This window comes from Equus przewalskii, chromosome 6 (assembly GCF_037783145.1).
Source record: "Equus przewalskii isolate Varuska chromosome 6, EquPr2, whole genome shotgun sequence".
In the NCBI taxonomy this organism is placed as follows: domain Eukaryota; kingdom Metazoa; phylum Chordata; class Mammalia; order Perissodactyla; family Equidae; genus Equus; species Equus przewalskii.
The window spans coordinates 13541461-13564878 of NC_091836.1; the positions used below are offsets into that span (position 1 = coordinate 13541461).

Sequence of the window (23418 nt, forward strand, 5' to 3'; positions counted from 1 at the left end):
GAGTATATGATTTTATTTTTTGTTCTATTTTGTTTTGCAAAGCAAATTCATACAAAGTGAAGATGATATAAGTGAGAGATGGGTTATCAGTTAGAGGTGATCATAAGCATATTTTGGAAAATTGTTCTTTCATGTGTTGTATGTTCCCCAAAGGTCATTGGTTAAACTTGAAACTATTATAACCTTATTAGTAGTGAGTCTGAAAACAAAATTCCAAATCGTGTATACAAGTAAGTCATTTCTTTAAATGAAGTTTGATTTTTATTATTAACTTGGTTTAGCTTTCTGTTATGCAACTTAGAAGATAATTTTTTCCCCCTTGATAATGTGATTTTTTTTCTCTTCTTTCTATCTCAGTAGCTTGTACCCCATAACACCAGCTTTCCCCTTCCTCCCTGCAACCCCTCTCTGTGCCCACACACCAGCTACCTTATCCTGTCACTCCATAGTTGCAAGGAAAGCATGAACATTAAATGCTCCTCGTGAGGTAACATAGGCCATAGTTTTATAAGATTTGTATTGTGGGCCCTGTTCATTCCTGGATAGTTTAGTTTGATTAGACCTATTAATCAGCTGATATACTTTGGCTCATTACATTGGTTTCTTACCATCAGAGAAGTTGCTGACCAAAATTAAACAGTTTTGTCTTCTTTTAGCTTGATTTGGTTTGTTCTTTATTTTTTAAACATTTCTAATCATTATTTTTCACACTAGAATTACAAATCTGGATCTCTAAATATGTATGTAAATAAATTCATTACATTATAGCAAACTATGTGCTTTTTACCATATTTATTTCTTCCCCAAGGTTTTGTAGTCACCTCTTCCTTTTTCAGTAATCCAAGAAAGCAATCATTTGCAGATTTAAAAGACACTCAGTTTAAGTATTCTTTTTTTATTCCATAACAAATCACAGGCCTGGGCCTTTAGAAAAAACATATTTATCACATAATTTTTATTTTTTACTGATGATAGTAATTGAAAATATTTACTTTTGTATTCTGAATTGCTTTTCATGATGAATATACACAAAATTGCTTATGAAAGTAATTTTTAAAATAACCTTAGATTTACTTTGCATTTAATATTGCCAAGTTTCTTGTAGATACTTACAAGCATTTATATGATGAAACAAAAACCATTTGGAAAAATTTGTTAGGTTAATTAGTTATTTTGTTGAAATGAATTTCCCATTACGGTCAACACTCCATCTCATTTCTGAAGTATACTTGATTTAGAATCAGCTGTTGTAGGTAAGGATGTGATTGGGTAGCACGTGTCTGTGACATCTCATTAACATCACCATGTGATATGTGTGAAATTAGAACTCTAAATATATACAAATTGGGTTTCTGGGAAGTCTTCCCTCAGCGAAACTGGCCAAGCATGATGAATAAAATGTATTTTTGATCCAGAGCTGTATCACATCTCCTCCTTAACTCTACTAGAGCTTTTCTGAGATTCTCCCTCTCAGCCGAGGCCTTCCCACATTTAAGGCCTCTAGTCACTCAGTCAGTTATTGGTACTAAGAAAAGTCTTTTATGTTCAAAACTATTCCTTTGCTTTTCTTACAAAGATACTTGAAATTCTCACATTTGTTTTAAGCTTTCTAGTGAAGTGCATGTATTGTCTAGGAGAGGAAATAGTGAATTATCTACCATTGGCCTTGTAACAAGGATTAGTTTTATTACATCAGCAAAAAGCTCATATGACCTATGTCCTTGAGGGGCAGGGGAGGAACTTGGCCATGGAAATTATATGTCCTAGATTACTTGGGAAGTGATTTACGCCTGTTGTCCTGATGTAGTTATTAATAGTTTTCCTTTTACTCTCAAACATTTCCTGGTTTGGGTGATAAATTCTATGATCTTTTTAATATTGTGGGACTCAGTGGATAATGAAGATTATAAGGCTACTAGAAACTATGGAGAAGGTGTGAGTGAGAAGCATCCAAAAAAGAGATGGAAAAGATAATTAATTTAAATTTCACAGGATTATAAATTTTCTTGGTTTAAGTTTCACAATATTATAAATTTTTCTTGTGAAATTATGTATTGAATATTTGGTTTTATTGTTTATAGACAGTTCAGTATAAAATTAGTTTTCTTTAAACTATTCAGAATTTGAGATTATTTTTCCTTCCTGCCATTCAGTGCATGCTGAGGAAATGCAAACCAATATGATATAGTCTGAAGAAATTGTAAAGATAAGTCACGTAGGAGAAAGTTATTTTTCAAGTAAACTCCAAATAATTATAATCAACACTTATGCAGTACTTACTATGTTGTGCATATATTACTATTTAATAATTAATACAGGTAAAGCTCTTAAACACTTAACTCATTAAATCAAGCCTGTCTAGTAGGTACATGTATTATCCCTTTTATAGATGAGGAAATTGAAGCACAGAAGGGTTAAGTTCCTCGTCCAAGGTCACATAGCTGTCAAATGATAGAGCCAAGATGCAAACACTCCCATCTAGCCAGTCTATGCTATAAAACTGCCTCTCTTACATGTAGGTACGTGTGTTTCTGTGTATGTTTAAGCTTATTTATTTTGTTTTATTCCTGTTAATATAATTTGCCTTAGCCAAACAAGAGATGGGGTTTAGTTTTATTTATAAAACATACTTCTACTCTTATTCTACTTATAGGTATTAAAAATAAAACTAAAATTATAGAGTGTCCTAGATGTTTTAAAAATAATCTCTTTCAAAAATATCCTCTGCCCAATCTTTTTTTTTTCCCCAAGGAGAGAATTAAAATAGATACGCTGTGGGGCCAGTCCAGTGGCATAGTGGTTAAATTTGTGCACTCCGCTTCGGTGGCCTGGGGTTCGCAGGTTCAGATCCAGGGAGTGGACCTACACACTGTTCCTCAAGCCGTGCTGTGACAGCATTCTACATATAAAGTAGAGGAAGATTGGCACAGATGTTAGCTCAGGGATAATCTTCTCAAGCAAAAAGAGGAAGATTGGCAACAGATGTTAGCTCATGACCAGTCTTCCTCACCAAGAAAACCCACAAAAAAACACAAAATAGATGTTGTGTATCTCTCTCTCTAGCCTTTGACCTCTGTTCTGAGCTCCTGACTCATAGTTCTAACTCCCTGCTATATATAATTATCTAGAGCTTGAGCTTCCTAGGCAGCTCACACTCTGTCCTTCAGTTAATCATTCTTTTTTTTTTTTTTAATTCAAGAACCTTTCTGTGGCCAAGTACAGTATATTTAAGCAAAAAAAGCAACTTGTGCTTTTAAATAACTGAGATGTTCAACAGAGTGAGACTAGCTTCAGGATTCAAACAATGTTACCAGGATATCACTCTCTCTCCATTTTAAGAGATGGATTCATTCTCAGATAGGTTCTCTCCACTCTGCATTAAGAATGGCCATTGGTGATTCCAGGCTTACTATTATCAGAGTTTATGTTCCCAGACTAAGATGTGTCTTACCTACTCCTCCCCCCAGCAGTTATGTCAGTCCCCCGAAAGGATTCTAATTGGTTAGCTTGAATCACCTGTTTGTCCCCAAAAGGATTCTGGTTGGTTAGCTTCAGTCAGCTGCTCATCTCTCGGTTTCAGTGCTAGATGATTGATAATCCCATCAGCGGTATATTGAGTGGGGCATGCAGGGTAGGCAAATGTGGCTGTCCACTCTAATAATCTTTTCTCTTCCTCCCCAACTCCCTATAACCTGCTTCTCTTTTATTTCCTACCAGTGGAGATGTCATAATCTTGGCCCAGTAATGCAAGTTGCAAATCTGCAAGGCGTTCTCACTATGTCTCTTTAATTTTACATTCAGTTTGTTATTCAACGTCTTGTCAAATCTATTTCTCAAATATGTCCTGAATTTATCCTGTTCTAACCAGGTCCACTGCCAGTGACTTCCTTTTGACCTTCATTATTTTGTTCCTGAATAAATAGCTTACTGTACCAGTTCATCCTTTGCCCCCATATCACTTTCTTCAGTGCTGTTAGAGTGATCTTTCTAAAATGTTAATCTGATCATGACAATCCCTGGATTAATATATTTCAGTGACTTCCCATTGCCTGAAGTATAAAAATTTCATTAACTATACATGGCATAAAAATCTCCTCATGATCAGAAAGACTTCTATTACTCCTGCCATTTTATATGCATCATCTTTGGCTACACTTTTTTTACTCCAACTATGCCACACTACTGTTAGTTTTCCAAATGCTCCAGACTTTCTATTCCTCTCTCTATCATGCTGTCATCTTTGCCTGAGATGCTTGTTCACTTCTCTGTCAGGCTAAGTCTAATTTCTCTTTCTTGCCTTAGTCTGACTTGAATTGCTTCCTGGCAGCTTCCCCTAACATCCACCTGTGATCCAACTGTAGAGCCTTGTGCACTCTTTGACTATAGAATTTTCATTTTTTGCTTCTTTATAGTATATAACGTCATTGAGGGTAAGGGAATATATCTTACTAATTTCTGTATCCCTCACGATGTCTTACTATAGTAATTATTCACCATATAGTAGATGAGTGAATATGTGAATGAATGAAAGCTCAACATTTTGGGTTCTATTGTATTTTGTTAAATGTAGAATTTAACTACATTTAATCGTGGAACACAGACCTAGCATATACCTTAGAGATTTTGTCTGAATCTCTGGAGAAGTATGAATAAGATGAATACAAGCTTATAAGTACTCTTTGAAAATTTTAAGCGTATTTTCTCTGCTAAAAACACGATTTTTTAAAAGATTATTTTCTCTTTTTTTCACTGCATCAGATCATTGGTTTGAAATCATGGGTAAGAACTTTTTTAAAATTTAAAGTAATTATTTTCCTGGTTAGGCAAAATCTAGTACATTTGTGAAATGTTTGCTCTTGAATGTTAGATCTAAAACCTAGGTGCAATAGTTAGTTATACTTAATTCCACCTCATTTTGCTAGGAATAGCACATTTATATGATGGAGCAGTAAGGGAAACCTCCAGAAATAGATGCTGGAGGAAGATCATACAGTAGTGTGGCACTAGGGGAGCAGTGGGAGGGAAGTAGTCCATTCTGGGTGCAAGCCAAAAGGGGTACGTTGTCTGGAGAGAATTTTAAAACAGTACTAAAGCTGTTTTAAAGTCAGTTAGCTTTTTATTATCACCATGTGCTGGCAATTTTAAACAACGTTGCTGATAAAATGCTATTGGTGCCTGGGGCAGATGGTCCCCACCGTCATCCTCCTTCTTGGTATGTCACTGAAATAACGTCTATGTTCTTATTAGATATACCTCATTTCTAAGTCTCCATTTCACTTTGACTTTCATGAGTTGTCTTATCTCTATAGGATACAACTGCATTATAGTTTTCAAATGAATGTGAAAGTTTAAGAAAAATTAGGTCAGTCATTGTTATTTAAATCTGATTTACTAGATAACAATGATCATTAGATGACTTTTAAATTTATCATGTTATTTATTTATATATTTATGTATATTTAAGTTTATCATTTTTACATATAAGTATGTGTGTGTATATATATATATATATATATATATGATTGGCTTCCTTTTCTCTGCTAAGTGGCATTATGTGTTGAAAGAATTTTCACTGGTTTCTAACTTTCTGATTGTTATAGTTTAATTAGTGCGGGATATTCTGTAATGAATTTAGTTCCTGGTTCATTAGGTAGTAAACTGTTAACATGTAATTTTCTCTTCTAGGACATTACTTTTGTAATATTAACTATGTACTGCTTTATAAGAACTAATGTCTTAAATATAAAGAATTATATTGATAGTTATTTCAGCAATACTTCTATGATTAGTTCATACTTCTCCTCTAAGACCTGTACAGTTTCTTCAACCAGAGAATATATATATAATTAGTAAATAACTTGATTGTGTCTTTTAAGAGCTAAAGAGAGAGGTGAAAATGGCATAAGATTGGGACTAGGGCTCTTCCTTACTATATTGTTAATATGCAATTTCTATATTACTGTGTAGTAAATAGGACTATACTCACTTTACTGTGGTTAAGTAATTACTTAATATTAATTCCTGATCACTGTAAAATTTATTAATGTGGGCTCTGGTACCTTTATTTCCTTCTTATGGTTGTATATTCTCCAAAGCCTGGGAGAAAAACTCACTCAGTAATTGTTTCATAATTTTTAGGAAATTATTTCCATTTTTCCATTTAATCAAAGTTTATAACCTTTGTTTTATTTTTGAACTAGAGTCGAGTATGCCCATTTCTTATAGACCCTTCTTCCCAAGCTACAGAATGGTTAAAGACACATTTGAAAGACTCGCGTTTGGAAGTTGTTAACCAGCAGGTGTGTATTATAATTTAGATCCCATCAAGTAATGGCACCTTATGGTGAAAAAAGCTCTGCGTCTGTAATCAGAAAAAATAGATTCAAACCTGAGTCCTGTAACTTACCTGGTGTGGGACCTGGCAAAAGAAATGAAACTCTCTCAGCTTCAGTTTTCTAATTTGTAAAAAAGGGATACAAATATTTGTTTGATTCTTTCTATGTGCTAGGCATTGATCTAAGCTCTGGGAACTGAATAGTGAGTAAAGTAGTCACAGTTTCTCCCTAGTAGGCTAGAGAGACAATTAAATAAGTATTTATGCTAAACTATGATTAAAGACACAAGTATAGGATCCTATAGAAGTAAGAGTTACTAACCTAGCTTGGAGAAAGTCTCCTGGACTTTCTGCATACTTGTAGTTTCTCTCAGTGCCTCTTATAATTTCCTATTCCTTTAACTCACCAATGAGCATCATTGATGAGTTCCAAGATTTGATATATTGGTCAGTGAAATGTAATCATAGTCTTTGGGTAGTAACTCCTCACTATCATATTTATCTTGAAAATTATTTTGGGTCATATTTTTTTTTTTAGGCCTAGTATATGATAACTCATTGCATATAGAATTTGAAAATTTGTTTCCACATCAATTTGAAATTATAGTAAAAGATTGAAAAAGGCTTTTTTATTGTTAATGTGAAACTCCTTATTTTTCTTATATGTCTATTTAAATTATTTATGAAATTTATTTGATAATTTATCCAACTAAAGTGATTCATCACAAAGTACTTATAACTAGAAAAGCAATCATGAATAATTTGAATTAACATACAAATTAAATTTTAAAATATTCATATTATTCCTATTAATATCTTCATTCATTATCTATAAGGACCTTTGCAAATATTAAAGTAATAAGGAAGTTAATATGTATTCTTTTTTATCCCTTAGGATAGTAACTTTATCACAGCTCTTGAGTTGGCAGTACGTTTTGGGAAAACCCTTATTATACAAGAGATGGATGGTGTAGAACCTGTTCTTTATCCAATATTGAGACGAGATCTGGTTGCTCAAGGTAAATATTTGATAATTTCCAGAAAATAAGTACTTTTGAAATTTCCGAAGTAATTAACTTCATAACTAACTTTGACATTTTTTGTCTTGCTGCTCAATCTAATGAAATAGAAACTTTTGGGTGGATGATGGTAATGTCATCAGAGTCTATTAGTAATAGCAAGTAAACAAATTCTTAAAGTGCCTTTACAGAAGAGGCACTGTGTCTGCAGTCTCCAAGACTTCTTCTAGGTACAGTGTTTTACTGGGAAGACTCAGCATAGTTGCACTCATGCCTAAGACTGATTGCAGGGAAAGGATACAAAGCAAAGTCAGCAAGGAGACAAGTCACATAGATGAAGTCAGGAGTCAAGAAACCAGGTGCAAGCTTCCGAGTCGTCTTCCACTATAGTCACACAGGATGTATTTAACTCCCCCAGGACTGAGCCGTGACAACATATATGAAATGTTCTCTACCAAGGAAGCTTATTAGAGATTCAGTGCCCAGAGTTTTTACTGGGGGCTGATTATGTAAGACATTCTGCTTAGCACATAGCAAAATTCCAGACTCTCCAAAGGAAAACAGGCATTCAGCATAAACCACATTGTTTGTACAAACAATTTGAGCACAGCAAACCACTTTTATGTGTCCTGAGAATGGTGAGAACCTTTCCAAAATCCAAGTTCCCAGATGCCAGTTATAGGCCTACCTTGCAAGCAGGGCTTTCTAAGTCTTGGGACTGCCATGTTACCTCTTTTCTGCAAAGTCTAACCCAGACTTTGACCATTAGAAAGTAATGCTTTAAACTCTAAAAACTTGTCATGAAGTGTATATGCATACATACATCAACACATACTTATTCACCCGTGTATACACATACTTACACCACACACATTGTTACCACTAGAAGGTTTAAATAGAAAATTCAAGTTATTGGGGCAAAGCAGAGAAATGGCAAAGCATGCACTATTTGTTGATCACCTGTTATCCCGTAAATCAATATGTTTGGCCTGGCAGTGGTTAATATGTTGTGAAAAGAACTCTAGTAGTGGGACTTTTGCCTTTGTCACCTGGAGTTACCTTCCAGAGTTCGGTCTCTGGTCTCCATCTTCTTTATTGGTGCTGACTCAGATCTGTTGAGCTAGCTCTTACTATGCTATCTTACAGGGGAGGTGGAAATGAGCCTTTGACGCCATCTGAATTTGACTCTTCAGCCTATATTGGGGCCTTTGAGGGCTCATTAAATATAAACCTCCATGAGCTCTGGTTAGTGTTAGGTTTTAGCAGTATCTGTGGCATTGTCTGAGAATGGGTGTTGAAAGATCCTCTGAAGTTGGATCTCATGAAAAGTGATACATTTCACATCATGATTGGTTCACATTATGAACCACTACTCCAGATAGTTGTGCAGGGTTGTTTGGGTCAATTTGCTTATTTCAGAATTAGGAAAAGAGACTTAATCTCTGCCCTCATCTTACTTTCTCCACCGTCCTCCTGGGTTGGATATATTCTTAGCACATTAGTGGAAGTCTGTTATCCTCTTTGAGTATACTTCCGATTGTCGTTTTCCAGTGTTGAGTTCCTCATGAATTGCCATTTTATCATTATGCATTTCCTTTGGAGACAGAAGATGGTTGTCCTAGAACCACATAAAACAAAGTCTGTGTCCAGTTTTGTTTACATCCTGGTGTCCTAAATCTAAGCAATATGAACTGCCTTTCTACATACTGAGGCAAAAGCAGGCACAAAAAATAGGAATAGAATATCCTTTTCCTCCTAAAATTTGTACTGTTCAAAACTCCACTCAAGTGTATATTGATCAAAAAGAAGAGCAAGGTACAGTTCCTCCCCGGATTCTCATTCTTTTGTACTTTCCGATTCCTGTATCTTTGGCTAACTGTTATAGAAGTCACAGGGCATCACAATGAATGTATCCAATTAATATATTTTTGTGTACAAGCACCCCAAATGTCAATATCTGTTATACATGTTGACCAACAAAACAAAACAAAACAAAATGTACTTGAGCCTGATCTAGATTCAGAAACCAAGATAACAGACGTCTAAGTTAGGACTTCCCCTGGAAAGAGAGCAGGAGAGCAAATCTTGTACTTGTGCCCAGTCATTCTGTCTCCATAGTTTTCTAAAGTACAGTAAAGGTTTTGTGTCCAGAAGAAAAAATTGGTCAAAATTAACTCCATTGTGGGTTAACTCCAAGGTAAATCAAGGCTTCATGCAGTTAAGACTGTGTTGGACTTTATAGTTCTACATCTGATGTTTTCTGAGAGTCAGATATGGGCCTTATACCCAAGGGTCTTTTTTAGACAATAAACCATTTACTTTGAAATATTTTTTTAAATGTTATATCAAAATAATACATGTGGGTTACAAAATCAAATAATACAGAATGGCAGCGGTCTTCTGTCCCTCTCTTCCTCATGACTAGTCCTGCTCACCAGCGAAAAGCAGTTATTTTTCTATTTTACCATTTTATTGAAATACATATATATCCGTATATAAATATACACACACACACACACACACATAAATACACAGCTTATGAAGTTTTACAAATGGAGTACACCTGTGTAAGCACCCAGGTCAAGATATAGAATTTTATCAGCACTCCGGAAGCCCCCTTATTTACCACTCTCCCTAACAAGGATAACCAAACTCCTTACTTAGAACAACATAGATAAGTTTTGCTTGTATTTGTACATTGCATTAATGAGAAGGGAAAAAGCAGCCCCTGACTATTGTGGGCTGGGAGCTGACCTGGCTCTAACAGCTTGGCCATGGTGTTCTTCTGTTGAACATAAACCGTTTCACAGCACCAACATCAGAGAAGTCTCTCTGATCATACTCATGTCTGAGCACAAAAACAAGAATACTTTCCAAAACACAAATATAACCAAACATCTACTTCTCCCAGCTAATTTGAGCAACTGCTTCTTTTTTTACCAATTATAACCTAATCTCATTTCATTTCTTTCACCTACTAGATAAAAATTAAAAGGATACCAATCATAGAATTATCTGCTCTTTCTGATAGCACCCATACCCTAGCACAATTACACTTTCTTTGAACCATTTGCAAGTCACCTAACATAAACCCAAATCCTATTTGATACCTTCTTACTAAGACAATGCATGGTTTCTCATGATGTTCACTCTTTCATTTCAAATTGCCAGTAAACCTGAGCTGAGGCCCTTTAAGCATTGAATTTATTTTGTTTTGTTTGTATTCTTTTTACTTTTTTTTCAAGGTATACTTTTTGCTGAGGAAGATTGGCCCTGAGCTAACATCTTTTGTCAATCTTACTCTTTTTTTTTTTTTTCCCCTCCGCAAAGCCCCAGCACATAGTTGTATATCCTAGTTGTAAGTCATTCTAGTTCTTCTATGTGGGATGCTGCTTAATGAGTGGTATGTAGCTCCAGGATCCGAACCTGCCAACCCTGGGCCACCAAAATGGAGTGCACGAACTTAACCACCTGGCCATGGGGCCAGCCGTGTTTTGTTTGTATTTTGTGTGTGTGTCAACTTTGGTTAAATTGTATTTTTTTTTTTAGGTTTTTGTCTATTTCATCCAACTTGTCAAACATATTGGTGTAGTTTTTATGTAATATTCTCCTAACTTTTTGAGTTGGTTTTGTAAGATATCCTTTTCCTCGATATTGATATATTTTTTTCTCTTTTCCCTTGATCAGTCATGATAAGGGTTTATCAATTTTGCTAATCTTCTCAAAATACTAACTTTTAACTTTATTGATTTTCTCTATTGTATTTTTAAACTGATTTTTGCTCTCCGTTGTTTCATTCCTATTATTTTTCTTAGATTTCATTTGATCTTTTATCTAGATTCTTGAGATGGAAATTCAAAATATTGATATTTAGTCTTTTCTTTTTACTAATATATGCATTTATGTCTATAAATTTCCCTCTAAGCCCTACTTCAGCTTCATACCACAGTTTTGATTTCTTCTTTGATTCGTAAATTACTTAGCATTTTGTTGTTTAATTTTTAGGCAGTTGGAGATTTTCTCTTTCCTTTTTTGTTACTGATTTTTAGCTTAACTCCATTGTGATAGGAGAACTTATTTTGAAGCATTCAGTTTTTTGAATCCTGTTGAAGCTTTCTTCATGATCTGTAATTGGTTACATTTCATAAAAGTTCCACTTGAAAGTTATGTGAATTTTGCTCTTGCTTGTTTTTAGTTTTCTCTAATGTCAATTAAATCAAGTTTGTTAATTGTAATGTTATCTTGTATATCTTTACTTTTTTTCTGTTTTTTCTGTCATGTATTGAAAAGATATCTTAAAGTGTCTATGATTTTGAATTTGTTTTGCTTTTAGTTCTGTCAATTTTTGCTGTAAATATTTTGAATCTCTGTCGATATATATATACTTGGAATTGTGATATCTTCGTGTTTGATTATTTTCTTTATCATTATAAAATGTCCTTCTTTATCTCTAGAAATGCCTCAAGTTTTAGAGTCTGATATTAGAATGGTTACAATAATTTTGAGGGAGTTAGTATTTGCATGGTAATACTTTTCCATTGTTTTACTTTTAGTTTTCCGTTAGTCTTGTTTTATAAAGCATGTCTCTCATAAGCAGTATATCATTTGGTTTTGCATTTTCATTCACCATGCAGTCTTAATATTTGTAATGTAATTTAATGCAGTTAACCAATTCATGCAATAAATGATATAGTTTACTAGTTAACACGATTTTTTAAATCAAATATTTATTATTTTTTAATGGTTAATCTACATATAACAATATACATCTTTAACTTATTATTTTAATACAAATAAGTACCTTGCCATTTCTCCAGTACTTCATATACCCCCTGCCTGCCTTTGTGTTATTGTTGTGATACATTGTCATGCTCCATATGATGTTACAATTGTTGTTTTTAAAATCTATATTTATACATATTTACCCTTTCTAGTGTTCTTAACTTCTCTCAGCATTTCCTTTATCTCCTCATTTCTATCTGGATTATTTTTCTTCTATCTGAAGGATTTCCTTTCATATTTTATGTAGTGAAGGCCCGTTGGAAACAAATTTCTTTTTCTTTCATCTTTGAAGAATTTTTATTTTTCTGGCTGACATAGAGCTCTGGATTGGCAGTTATTTTCTTTGGCACTTTCAAGTTTTTATCCCATAGTCTTCTAGCTTATGCCATTCCTGTTAAGAAGGCACCTGCTGGTTTTATTGTTACTCCTCTGTGATATGTCATTTTTCACTGGCTGCTTTAAAATTTGTCTTTGTCATTGGTGTTCAGTGATTTGACTGTGATGTGCTTAAGATTGGTTTTCTTTACATTTCTCCTGCTTAAGGTTTCTTAAGCGTTCCAGTTGGTGTAGAGATATTATATTGGGCTTTTCAATTTATATTTCTCTGCTCATGATTAAAGTTGAGGATAATTTTGATATTGTTCTTTAGACATTTGTATATCATCTTTCATAAAGTGCTTGTTGAATTCTTTTCAAATTAGCTTAAAAAGTATTTAAGTAATATTTTAAAATCTATTTTAGGGTTCTCAAAAGTTCCTTGCAATGTTTTACTTAACCTTTTAAAATAATCTTTGATGATGTGTGTTTTGTACCTAAAAAATCAATTCTTTGTTGTGAGTTCAGAATTGTAAGTTATGGTATGAGTCTTGATTCGTTCCTCTCTATGTGTTGCACGGTGAATGTCGTTGTTTTATTTTAGAAGGTACTCCTTTACACCCTTTATGAAAACCTTGTTTTTTCTTAGTTTAACTTTTTGTCGTGAATCACTTGCGTATAGCAGTCTGAATAAATTCTTTTTGATGTTAATAATGAGTACCTTTGCAGTTACTCATTTGTTGATAATCCTGGGTTTTTACCAGTTCCTTCTGTCTTTAACTATTTCATCTTAAATACTAGTACAATAAGCACTTTTTAATTGCTGAATTTATAAATAGAGAATAATATAAAATTGAGAGTTTCTATTTTTTGTCATCTGTTTTCCATTATTGCAGAAAAATTTGGTATATGAAACATATAGTTAACGTTAAAACTGTACTAATATAAGTAGATACTCCTTTGATGCTTCAGTATCCCAGGATCACCTTACTGAATATTATTTATCTTTGCTTGCATAATTGATGATTAATAGAGCATTCTAGTTAATAGTATCTTGGGTAGCCTAAGTGTTGCTATCTTTAGGACTCTCTTGAAAAGCCTATAACACAAAGTATTTAGAAATACTAGAAAATTATATTTTTTAATGTCATGTAGCAAAATACAGAAGATTCAGGCAACTAATTGTATCATTTTAAAAAAATAGGCCCACGTTATGTGGTACAGATAGGTGACAAAATTATTGACTACAATGAAGAATTCCGCCTTTTTTTGTCAACAAGAAACCCAAATCCCTTTATCCCACCGGACGCAGCCTCCATCGTTACTGAGGTTAACTTTACCACAACGAGAAGTGGATTACGAGGGCAGGTAAACATGGACAATTATAATTTACCTTAGAAGTCTTTTGTAGCTTTGTATACTCATTAGATATTTTGAGTGGGAAGTTATTTTGTTAAATTGATTAGCTTTTAGACTTTTAAAAGTATACTTGCAAGTTAGGGTGAAGCATTCGGGTTTATTTCATTTATCATTTGTGTTAGATTTGTACATTTGTTGCTAACGTCAAATGGCTGCTTCCTTTGGTAAACTTTAAATTTTACAGTCTATTCCTGTCATATATGGTAGAATTTGAGAGCTGGAAGAATCATAGAGATTAAGATTGGCTACTTTATTTTTTATAATTGTGAAAACTAAAGTTTAAATGTGAAAATTGCATTTAGACCTATTCAGCTAGTTGAGTGGCTTTGATTCCCAATCTAACATTTTTTTCCCCCACTAGAACATATCCATTTTTGAATTCACTTTATTTGTGTGTGGCTTATTACAGGTTAGAATTATACATGAATTTCAAAGTGATTTTTTATATCCAGACTTTTACTTATATACTCATCACTCATTTTTTTCCTCTTTAAAGATACGACGACTGCTGACTTTTTGAGTATTATCCTATTTTTTACTTAGCTAGCAACAGTAGATTTTTCCTCTTTCGATTTAGATGATAGCATGTATATTTGCTACAATTTTTACTTTGTTGTAATTTTTAAAAATTTCCATTTAAAATATTTTTCTTACCATACTGTATGGCTTACCGCATAGAGTTTTATGATCAATATCTTTTGATGTACTTGATAAGACATAAATAAAACAATGTACAGAAAACTTGTACTCAAAACTTGGCAGAATTAATTGACAAAGTTGCTCCTTCTTTATAAAAGCTCTCCATATAATTGCTGAAACGGGCTATTTAGATCTTTAACAAAATCTAAATGAAGATGCTTATACAGCAGATTTTGAATTATATATTTTATGACTTGCCCATGTCATTTCCTAATTTAAATTTCAAAATGAAGAATTTAACATAGCATTTTTTAACAGCTTCATTAAGATTCAATTCACCTACCCTAAAAGTAACTCATTAAAGGGTACAATTCAGGTTTTTTTAGTGGAATTGCTGCGTCTTATGGTAACTTCATGTTTTGAAGAACAAACTTTTCTGAAGTGATTGAGCTATTTTACTTTCCCACCAACAATATATGAAAGTTCCACTTTTTCCACATTCTTGGCAACACTTGTTAATTGTCTTTTTAATTGTAGCCATCCTAGTGTGTGTGAAGTGGTATCTCATTGTGATTTTGGTGATGTAGTATTTTAAGTAAGATATCTCTTTATTTCTTTATGTGAATACTTACCATTAGAAAAACACTAGCTTTCATAGTTTGTATATTTTTAATCTAATTTTAGAACTACATATTACATATTAATATGTTAATTAATGCAATTTCTGACAGCTATCCTATAATATGTAAAATTTTACCAGTCAATTTAACTATTCGTTTTGCCTTTTTTGTCAGAAATAATTGTGAAGGTGTCTCATATATTTAACTAGAAAGAATCAAATAAGGTACATAATATCATAATACTTTTAATGTTTGATCAGACACAGGGCCTGTTTGTGGGAAGTTTTTGTTTTGTTTGAACCTTATCACTAGAATAACCTTGACTTAAAAAAATTTTTTTTCAGCTTTTGGCTTTAACTATTCAACATGAGAAACCTGATTTAGAGGAACAGAAAACAAAACTATTACAACAGGAAGAAGATAAGAAAATACAGTTAGCCAAGCTTGAAGAATCTCTTTTAGAGGTAAATTTAGTTATTCAGGATATGTTTCATTACGTTTCTCTTTAGCAAACATAAATAGCAGTATTTTTGTTTGTTTTTTTGTTTGTTTTGGTGAGGAAGATTGGCCCGGAGCTAACATCTGTTGCCAATCTTCCTCTTTTTGCTTGAGGATAGTTGTTGCTGAGCTAACATCTGTGGCAGGCTTCTTCTAGTTTGTATGTAGAACACCACCACAGCATGGCTTGATGAGCAGTGCGTAGGTCTGTGCCCAGGATCCAAATCTGTGAACCCCAGGCCAACGAAACAGAGTGCACAAACTTAATCACTACACCACTGGGCCGGCCCCAGTATTGTTTTTCAAAAAAAAGTTAATAGTGCCTTCAGCATGTTTTTGGTTGTTCAGAGACATTTCAGTGTATATCTTAAAATCAAAATTCAAACAGAGAAAAAGATATTTTAGAATATAAGATTTTAAGGGTAATGTTTAAGACAGCAATTTTTAACTAATATTGTCTTTATACTGCATTATTTAGTATTTATTACATGCTCAGAATTTTAAGAAGCATTAAAAGGTAGCATGAAATTATGATTTAATCTGTAACTTTAAGTAGTCTTTATTTTTATTGGATTGACAAAATTAATACATGCACAATGCTTTGATGATATAGTATCATATAATGATTTACTATATTATTCTTATAGGCTCTGAAATTTTGAAATTCTTTTAAAATAATATGATTCCCATAAACATCTTCAAACTAATGAGAGTTAATATGGACTTCCTTTAATTGGTTATTTTAATATGTATAATAATATATTACTTTTGTTAATTTTTCCTACAGACACTTGCCACGTCACAAGGCAATATTTTGGAAAATAAGGATTTGATTGAATCTTTGAATCAGACAAAAGCAAGTAGTGCACTTATTCAAGAGTCACTTAAAGAATCTTACAAACTCCAAATTTCCCTTGATCAAGTAAGTATTTTCTTCTTTGTGATCTTACATCACGTTTTCTTAAACTTTTATGTTAATGTGATTTAGAAATGTAGAATCAGGACTTCAGGGGAACAGTGATTGCAAACAAAGAAAGCTATTCAAAAGCACCAGAGCCTTGGGTCTGATTCTTATTATTATAAAGAGGGTGCTAAGATGTTGGGGGACCGAGTATAAGGACTACTGATCGCTGTACCCTGCTGGGTTCTACTAATTTCTGGCATAACATTATCTAAAGTTCTAGAGCTGCAGTTTTGTTCTGAAATTGAAAATGAGTGTATTGAAAATGACTATTAAAAGTATCTTTGCCATTTTGGGGACTTTTGTTAAAGCAAGTTGAATTTATTAATTAAAAGAGTTATAAGCTATTTTTTCCATTAAAAATATTTTTCTTTTCTGCTTGTCCTGGACCCCATGATAGTGATGATCTGAACTATTTTCTTACAAATGGTTAAAATTATTTTTACTTTATTCTTTTGATAATTTCCTTTTGCAAAATTCCAACCCTCTATCAGTACAATATATCATTTTCTCTCCTACATTCTAGTCACTGAGCTTTGCTTGAAGAAAGTCAGACAACCAAGCAGATTAATGTTACTATGAATTCCCAGGCTCCAACCTGACCTGGGCCCTCACTGACATCGTGTAGTTCTTTCTCGTTCACTTTAGTAACTTTTCCAAATTTTCCTTTTAGTCACCCCACCTTCTCCACCAGTGCTAAACTTGGCAGATGTCCTGACTGTCATGCTATGCCGAAAGGAGTTTGACCCTTCTGTGCCATCTCGTTCTGAACAGGCATTGCAGAGTTTCACACATAATTTTACCAGTCTCATATTTGTAATCCTGATGCTTTGATCAGAATGGCATGAAGAACCTTCTCAGAGTTCCATGCAGAACTTTGAGGCCATTTAACCCTATGATCCTCTCATTTTTATCATTCTTTACCTTCAGTCAGAATGAAAGCCCCTGTGAGTGTTGGCTCTTTCTGTGTTTATGTTGCTAGGTGCTTTATTACCTTAATGTGGACACCTGGTACAGTCTTCTTCTCTTCTCCAGATCCGTCAGTGTTCCTGTTGACACCAGTCCCACACACTGGATTCATAGTTCTAAGTTTTCTCTTCTGCGGAGCTGACCTAGTAGTGTCATGCCCTCCTGCATTATCTAAACTGGTTCTCTTTTGAAATGTAAAGTTGCATTATTTGTTCTCTGATCACAACCATTTATGATCTATCTTACCTTCTTTTCCCTAATGCAAGCTCTTGGTCTTCATTAAGATCAACCCATGAACCATTTCTGAGGAGTAGAGAAATATTTAAAATATATTGCCCTCAGTTTCACAAAAATAAGAAAAACTAGATCATACTATTCCTTTTAGTTACAGAATTCTATGAATCGTCATCTTCGTTTGGTGTATGTATGTGGAAATAGTAAGGCTGTGACTAGATATGTGCATAGTGGTCTGTAGGTGGCAGCAAAGCACTAGTACTGAGGTGTTTTTCTCTCCCCAAACAATGACCACAGGAGCGGGATGCCTATCTTCCCTTGGCTGAGAGTGCCAGCAAGATGTACTTCATTATCTCTGACTTGTCCAAAATTAATAACATGTACCGTTTTAGTTTGGCTGCATTTCTCCGCCTTTTCCAGCGAGCTCTGCAAAACAAACAGGTATGCTGTTGGTAGCCATGTAGCTGAAACTGAATCACAGAGAGCACTTTTCTAGGTGCTTAATTTATAATAATAATTTCCTGAGGAAACTTGTTTAGGATTTTGTTTCAAAAGACCCAAATGTAAAAATTTAAAACTATATTTAAAAGAAACTATCTCCTTAATTGTATTTTATGTTCTTAACAAACTGTCCCAATGTGACGTTCTTCCTAGTGGAAATGATTTATGTTCTGAGTATAAATTAATAAGTAATAGATGATCGTTAAAAAAACTCAGATGATTCAGGAAGGTATAAAGATAAATTATCCACATAATGTCATTAGTTGGAGAAAACAACATTTAAAATTTCACTGTATATCCTTGTTGTTTGAGGCTGTGGTTTGTGTCAGGTATTATTCTAGATAATGGGGATACACACTTCCCTAGGGTGGGAGGACCTGATGCCTAGGACTGCTGACTGCAGCACCTCTCCATGAGGCTTGCCTTCCCCATAGTGCAGAGTAGTTGGATTTCTTATGTTACATCTTGGGCTGCCAAACGTGTGTATTCCAGTGAACCAGGCAGAAGCTGAATCATCTTTTATAACCCAGTCTTGGGTCACTGTCATTTCTGCTGTATTCTATTGGTTGAAGCCTTCACAAGGCAACTCAGATTTGAGGGGTTGGGAAAATAGACTTCACTTCTTGATAGAAAGAGTGTCAAAGAATTTGGTGGTTATGTTTTGAACAGCTACAGACACTTAGAGTTTTGTTTTTTCAGTGTTTTGCTTCTCGATTATTTTCTTAGTTAAATTTTTAGATTTGAATGGCTGGGGCAAAAATGCACATTGGTAAGCCTTTAAACAAATACTAATTGTCCTTTGGAAATATATGCTATTGATGTGTTAAACTGATGCAATGAGAGTGCCTTTTTCCATCTACAACTTAACCAAGAATGGATATTATACGTCTTTGAATAATTGTCCTATTAAGTAATTGAAAAACATTGCATTGTATTTGTAAGTCTTTGATCACTAGTAAGATAAATGTAGGATTATTTTACATTTGTATTTCCTCTTCAATGAATTATTATTTTTTTACATCTTGTATTAATACTTAAAAAATTGAGTTATAAGAGACATATTGAGGACTTTAAACCTTTGTCATATGTTGCAGATTTTAACGTTATTATCTGCTTTTTCACTTTATTGCAAAAATATTTTTATGAGACCAGATTCATCAAATTATTCTTTATAATTTTTGTGTTTGGTATACTACTAATATGGGTGTTTTCTAAAATTATTTTTTGGAGGAGAGTAATTTGTTCTTGTAGTTAAATTAGGGAGCAAAATTTCATATTCAACTATGTTAAATCTGTTTTTCTAAGCCAAGATTATTATTCTTTCTATTAATATTTATTGCAGACTTACTATGTGTCAGCCATTTTTCTAGGTGCTTATGTTACATAGCAGAAAGAAAACAGGAAAAAAAATCCTTGTCTTCATTGGTATGACTACTTAATATTTTCAAGAATGAGTTATTTTAGAAAATCTTTACTTGATTATAAATAATGATTACATTTTTGCTGATTTATTTTCCACTAATGTGTCTCATTTGAAGTTCTTACATTCAAAAGTGAGATAAAATGACACTTAATGAAAAGCTAATACGTTGGGCAGAAGTTTTATTAGCAAAAATCTGTTTACTCAGTCATAGTAGACAAGATAACCATTTCTCCCATGTATATTTGTAATGTCCTTTGCATAAACACTAGGTTTCAAGAGGCAAACAATAATTGTGGTTTTGGTCCTTAGTTTTTTAAAAATATTTTTGAATTTTAAAATATGTTAAATTTAATCAAACCGTTTATTGAACCTGTATAGTGCATTTTTATAAGAAACACAGACTGGTATAAGTCTGTGAGAGTTGGTTCATGATATATAATTGATCATATTTCTAATTCACTGTGTCAGCAGATAAAACCAAGAGTCATTTATACTTACCTTTTTTGCATTAAAAATTTCCTGTTAATTACTTAACACAGTAATAACTTCATTTTAAATTCCTTTTTATCCTTTAGTCAAAAAATATTCATGTTAAAAATCAGTGACTCTAAAACTGGTATGAGAACTGATAGAGGTTAGAAGTTCTAAGTAAACTTCATGAGAACATTGATTATTTTGTACTCTTTAGAAAAGCTTATAACTTAGTACCTCCTCAGTAACAATAGTTTTGTGATAATATGGCCATTGAATAACATTGACCCTTGTGCATGTGTATGTATGTGTACTTATGTGTGTGCATTTGAATTTATTTTAAAAAGTAATATAATCTTAAGTATGTAGAGTAAAAAATTTGCTTTTTAGTGTTTTGAAAAGTCACTGGATCTTGTAGGTACTGTACTCTGTCTCACTGTAGAGTGTCTTTTAGTGGATCCAAGTCTCAGTTGCACATGTGATCTTTGTTAATACGTGGTGAAATGAGAAGGAGTGTTTGCCGTATGAACTATAAACAATGAGCTCTCTCAGTTAGAATATACTACTAACAAGGCCAGAAGCCTAGGTTTGATACATCTGAGTTCTAGTTCGTGATGTTTTATACCACTTTCATACATTACTCTGCTTGTCCTGGATGTATTTATCTAAACTATTAAAATTATTTTACTAGGTTTTTTCTGTTGTCAATTTTAAGCAGAAGGACGCAAGCAAATTTAGTCTAAATATTATAGCAGAATTGAACTTTGCAAGGCATGTATTCTCCAAGTGCTCCCTGAAGTGCGATGCAAAACGTATATCACATTCAAGGGAAAGACCAGCCTCTACAACCTCCTTCTCCCCAATTTCTACCCCAATCCATTTTTCATTAATCAAGGGAAATAGCCATCAATGATATTTTTTCAAATCTTTGCAATCATGTACAATGGAAGTACAAAAGCGGGTAAAAAACTGAAGATGTCTATGAGTTTTTACAGAATAAATATCAAAGTTTTTTGTTCATCTGTATTCAACTTGGAAGGCATGGTTTAAGACTGTTTAGGTTCTTATATTGAGGATGAGAAAATTCTTTATAGGGTGGTTCTGGTCTTATTGTTTAGGGGCTGGATTGATGGTTATGGTACAAGTAACAAAATGACTTTAACCCAGATTGATGTAGTATTTTTAATGCCAGTAGGAATCAAAGTGGTATGGTCAAATTCAGTTCATATTGTATTATTGGAAATTAATGGTAATTTTCATTTATTGAAAGCTTTAATTGTATACATTAAAGAAAATTACATTCTTTTTAACTGTGTTAGTTTACAAGTTTAATACACTTATTTGTTTAATCTGTTGAGTTTGATTGGCAAACATAACTGTTCCAGAATTAGCTTTGAGTCTGGAGGAACGATTTATAAGCATGGTTAAACTATGAGGTACTTCTTAAAAGTTTATAAATTTCCTAATGGTTTCTTTCTTTTTTTTTTTTTAAGATTTTATTTTTTCCTTTTTCTCCTCAAAGCCCCCCGGTACATAGTTGTATATTCTTCGTTGTGGTCCGTCTAGTTGTAGCATGTGGGACGCTGCCTCAGCGTGGTTTGATGAGCAGTGCCATGTCCACGCCCAGGATTCGAACCAACGAAACACTGGGCCGCCTGCAGCGGAGTGCGCGAACTTAACCACTCAGCCACGGGGCCAGCCCCAATTTCCTAATGGTTTCTTAATCTTTAAATTGTAATCCACAGGATTCTGAAAATACAGAACAGAGAATCCAGTCTCTTATCAGCTCGTTAAAACATATGGTATACAAATATATATGCCGTTGTTTATTTAAGGTAAGAAACATTATATTTTTCACATATAAAATATTACTTGAACCTTGATTTAATATATATTTCAGTTAAATTATATGACTCCTTACCTACTATAAAGATATTAAAATTGGCATTTCTGATATTTTCCCAGAATAATATTCATTACTAACTGGAATGTCTTACTGCATTCTGGGATGTGGTAGGGAGAAAAGTGACAAATGAAGAAGGAGAGCAAACGCTGCATTAGATGATTTAGCTCTGAACATCCTGGTAGCCACTGAAGGAGGAACCTACAGTAGAATATGTAGGTCATTTTCTAGCTAGAGTTTCTCAACCTCAGCACTACTGACATTTTGGGCCACATTATTATTCGTTGTAGGGGGTTGTTTTGTGCATTTTAGGGTGTTTTCCAGCGTCTCTGACCTCTATGAACTGATGCAGTAGCACTCCCTCCCCCAGTTGTTAAAATCGAAAATATCTCTCGACATTGCCAAATGTCCCCTGGGTTGGGAGACAAAATCCTTTCCTTTTCATGGTATTAGGAAGTAAATTAATGCCTGAGTTATGAGAGAAATTTGTCACAGAGGTCTTCATATTATAAGGGCCCAGAGGAATATATAAAGAAACATATTTTAGAAATTTTTGAATATTACAGAAAACACAGAGGCTTTTCACTTAGGATTTTCTTTTTTAATATCAGTCTTAGGGTATACCTTGAAATATGTTGAAGAAGAGCTTTGTAAAGGCAATTAAGTGAGAGAAATAGAGTTGTTATGGTCCAAATATATAGGCTTCTTAGAAAAATCTTGAAAAAGATATAGTTAATATATTCTTTGGGAAGGAATAGTAATTTTTGTGATTAGAGTGATATTGTTGAGGATCTTTACTTGAGACAGAATAAATCCTTCAAAGTACTTTCCAGTGCTTTGACAGGGGATATTATTGCAAGTTCCGAGAATTATGGTTGAACATTTCTGAAGAATTCCTTTTTTAATGAAAACTGTGAGTTTATATTTTTCTTTTAAATGTCTCACAGTTAACTATCATTCTAAAAATAACCCGTTTGGCCCTCAATATTAATTTGTATAAAATGAGGGATTGTAAGCAAATAATCTCGAAGCCCATTTTGTCACTAAAATGTTATGATCCTAGATATAGGGGTGACATATCTATAGTTTCATCTGGTAGATCTCAGATATCTCTAACATTTGCAGAATGCATTATCTCATATAGTATCTTAAAATTTTATTACACAAATAAAGCTTAAAGATGTTTTCTGAAAGAGTTTCAAACTTACTTTAAAAAGTTGAGATCAAGTTCACATTTCTAGATATAAGTATTTGTTTCGCCCACAGCCTGTTAGCAAGAAGTCTTCAACATCAAGCAGAATGGGTTTCAATTCCAGCTCCAACATCCTCT

The 23418-nt window shown here is 33.4% G+C and overlaps 1 protein-coding gene across 4 annotated transcripts in view; it reads left to right on the top strand.

Annotated features, from left to right (window-relative positions):
• DYNC2H1 (dynein cytoplasmic 2 heavy chain 1) overlaps positions 1–23418 on the top strand; it is a 290676-nt gene that overhangs the window by 114895 nt on the left and 152363 nt on the right. For 3 of the 4 annotated variants that reach the window (XM_070624815.1, XM_070624817.1, XM_070624818.1), the window contains 8 exons: positions 4759–4779; positions 6201–6299; positions 7230–7353; positions 13655–13818; positions 15473–15592; positions 16414–16548; positions 18088–18231; positions 21931–22020. In XM_070624815.1, the coding sequence (XP_070480916.1) occupies positions 4759–4779; positions 6201–6299; positions 7230–7353; positions 13655–13818; positions 15473–15592; positions 16414–16548; positions 18088–18231; positions 21931–22020 (897 nt within the window). The remainder of the gene's footprint in view (positions 1–4758; positions 4780–6200; positions 6300–7229; positions 7354–13654; positions 13819–15472; positions 15593–16413; positions 16549–18087; positions 18232–21930; positions 22021–23418) is intronic. The other variant, XM_070624816.1, reaches the window with a different exon arrangement.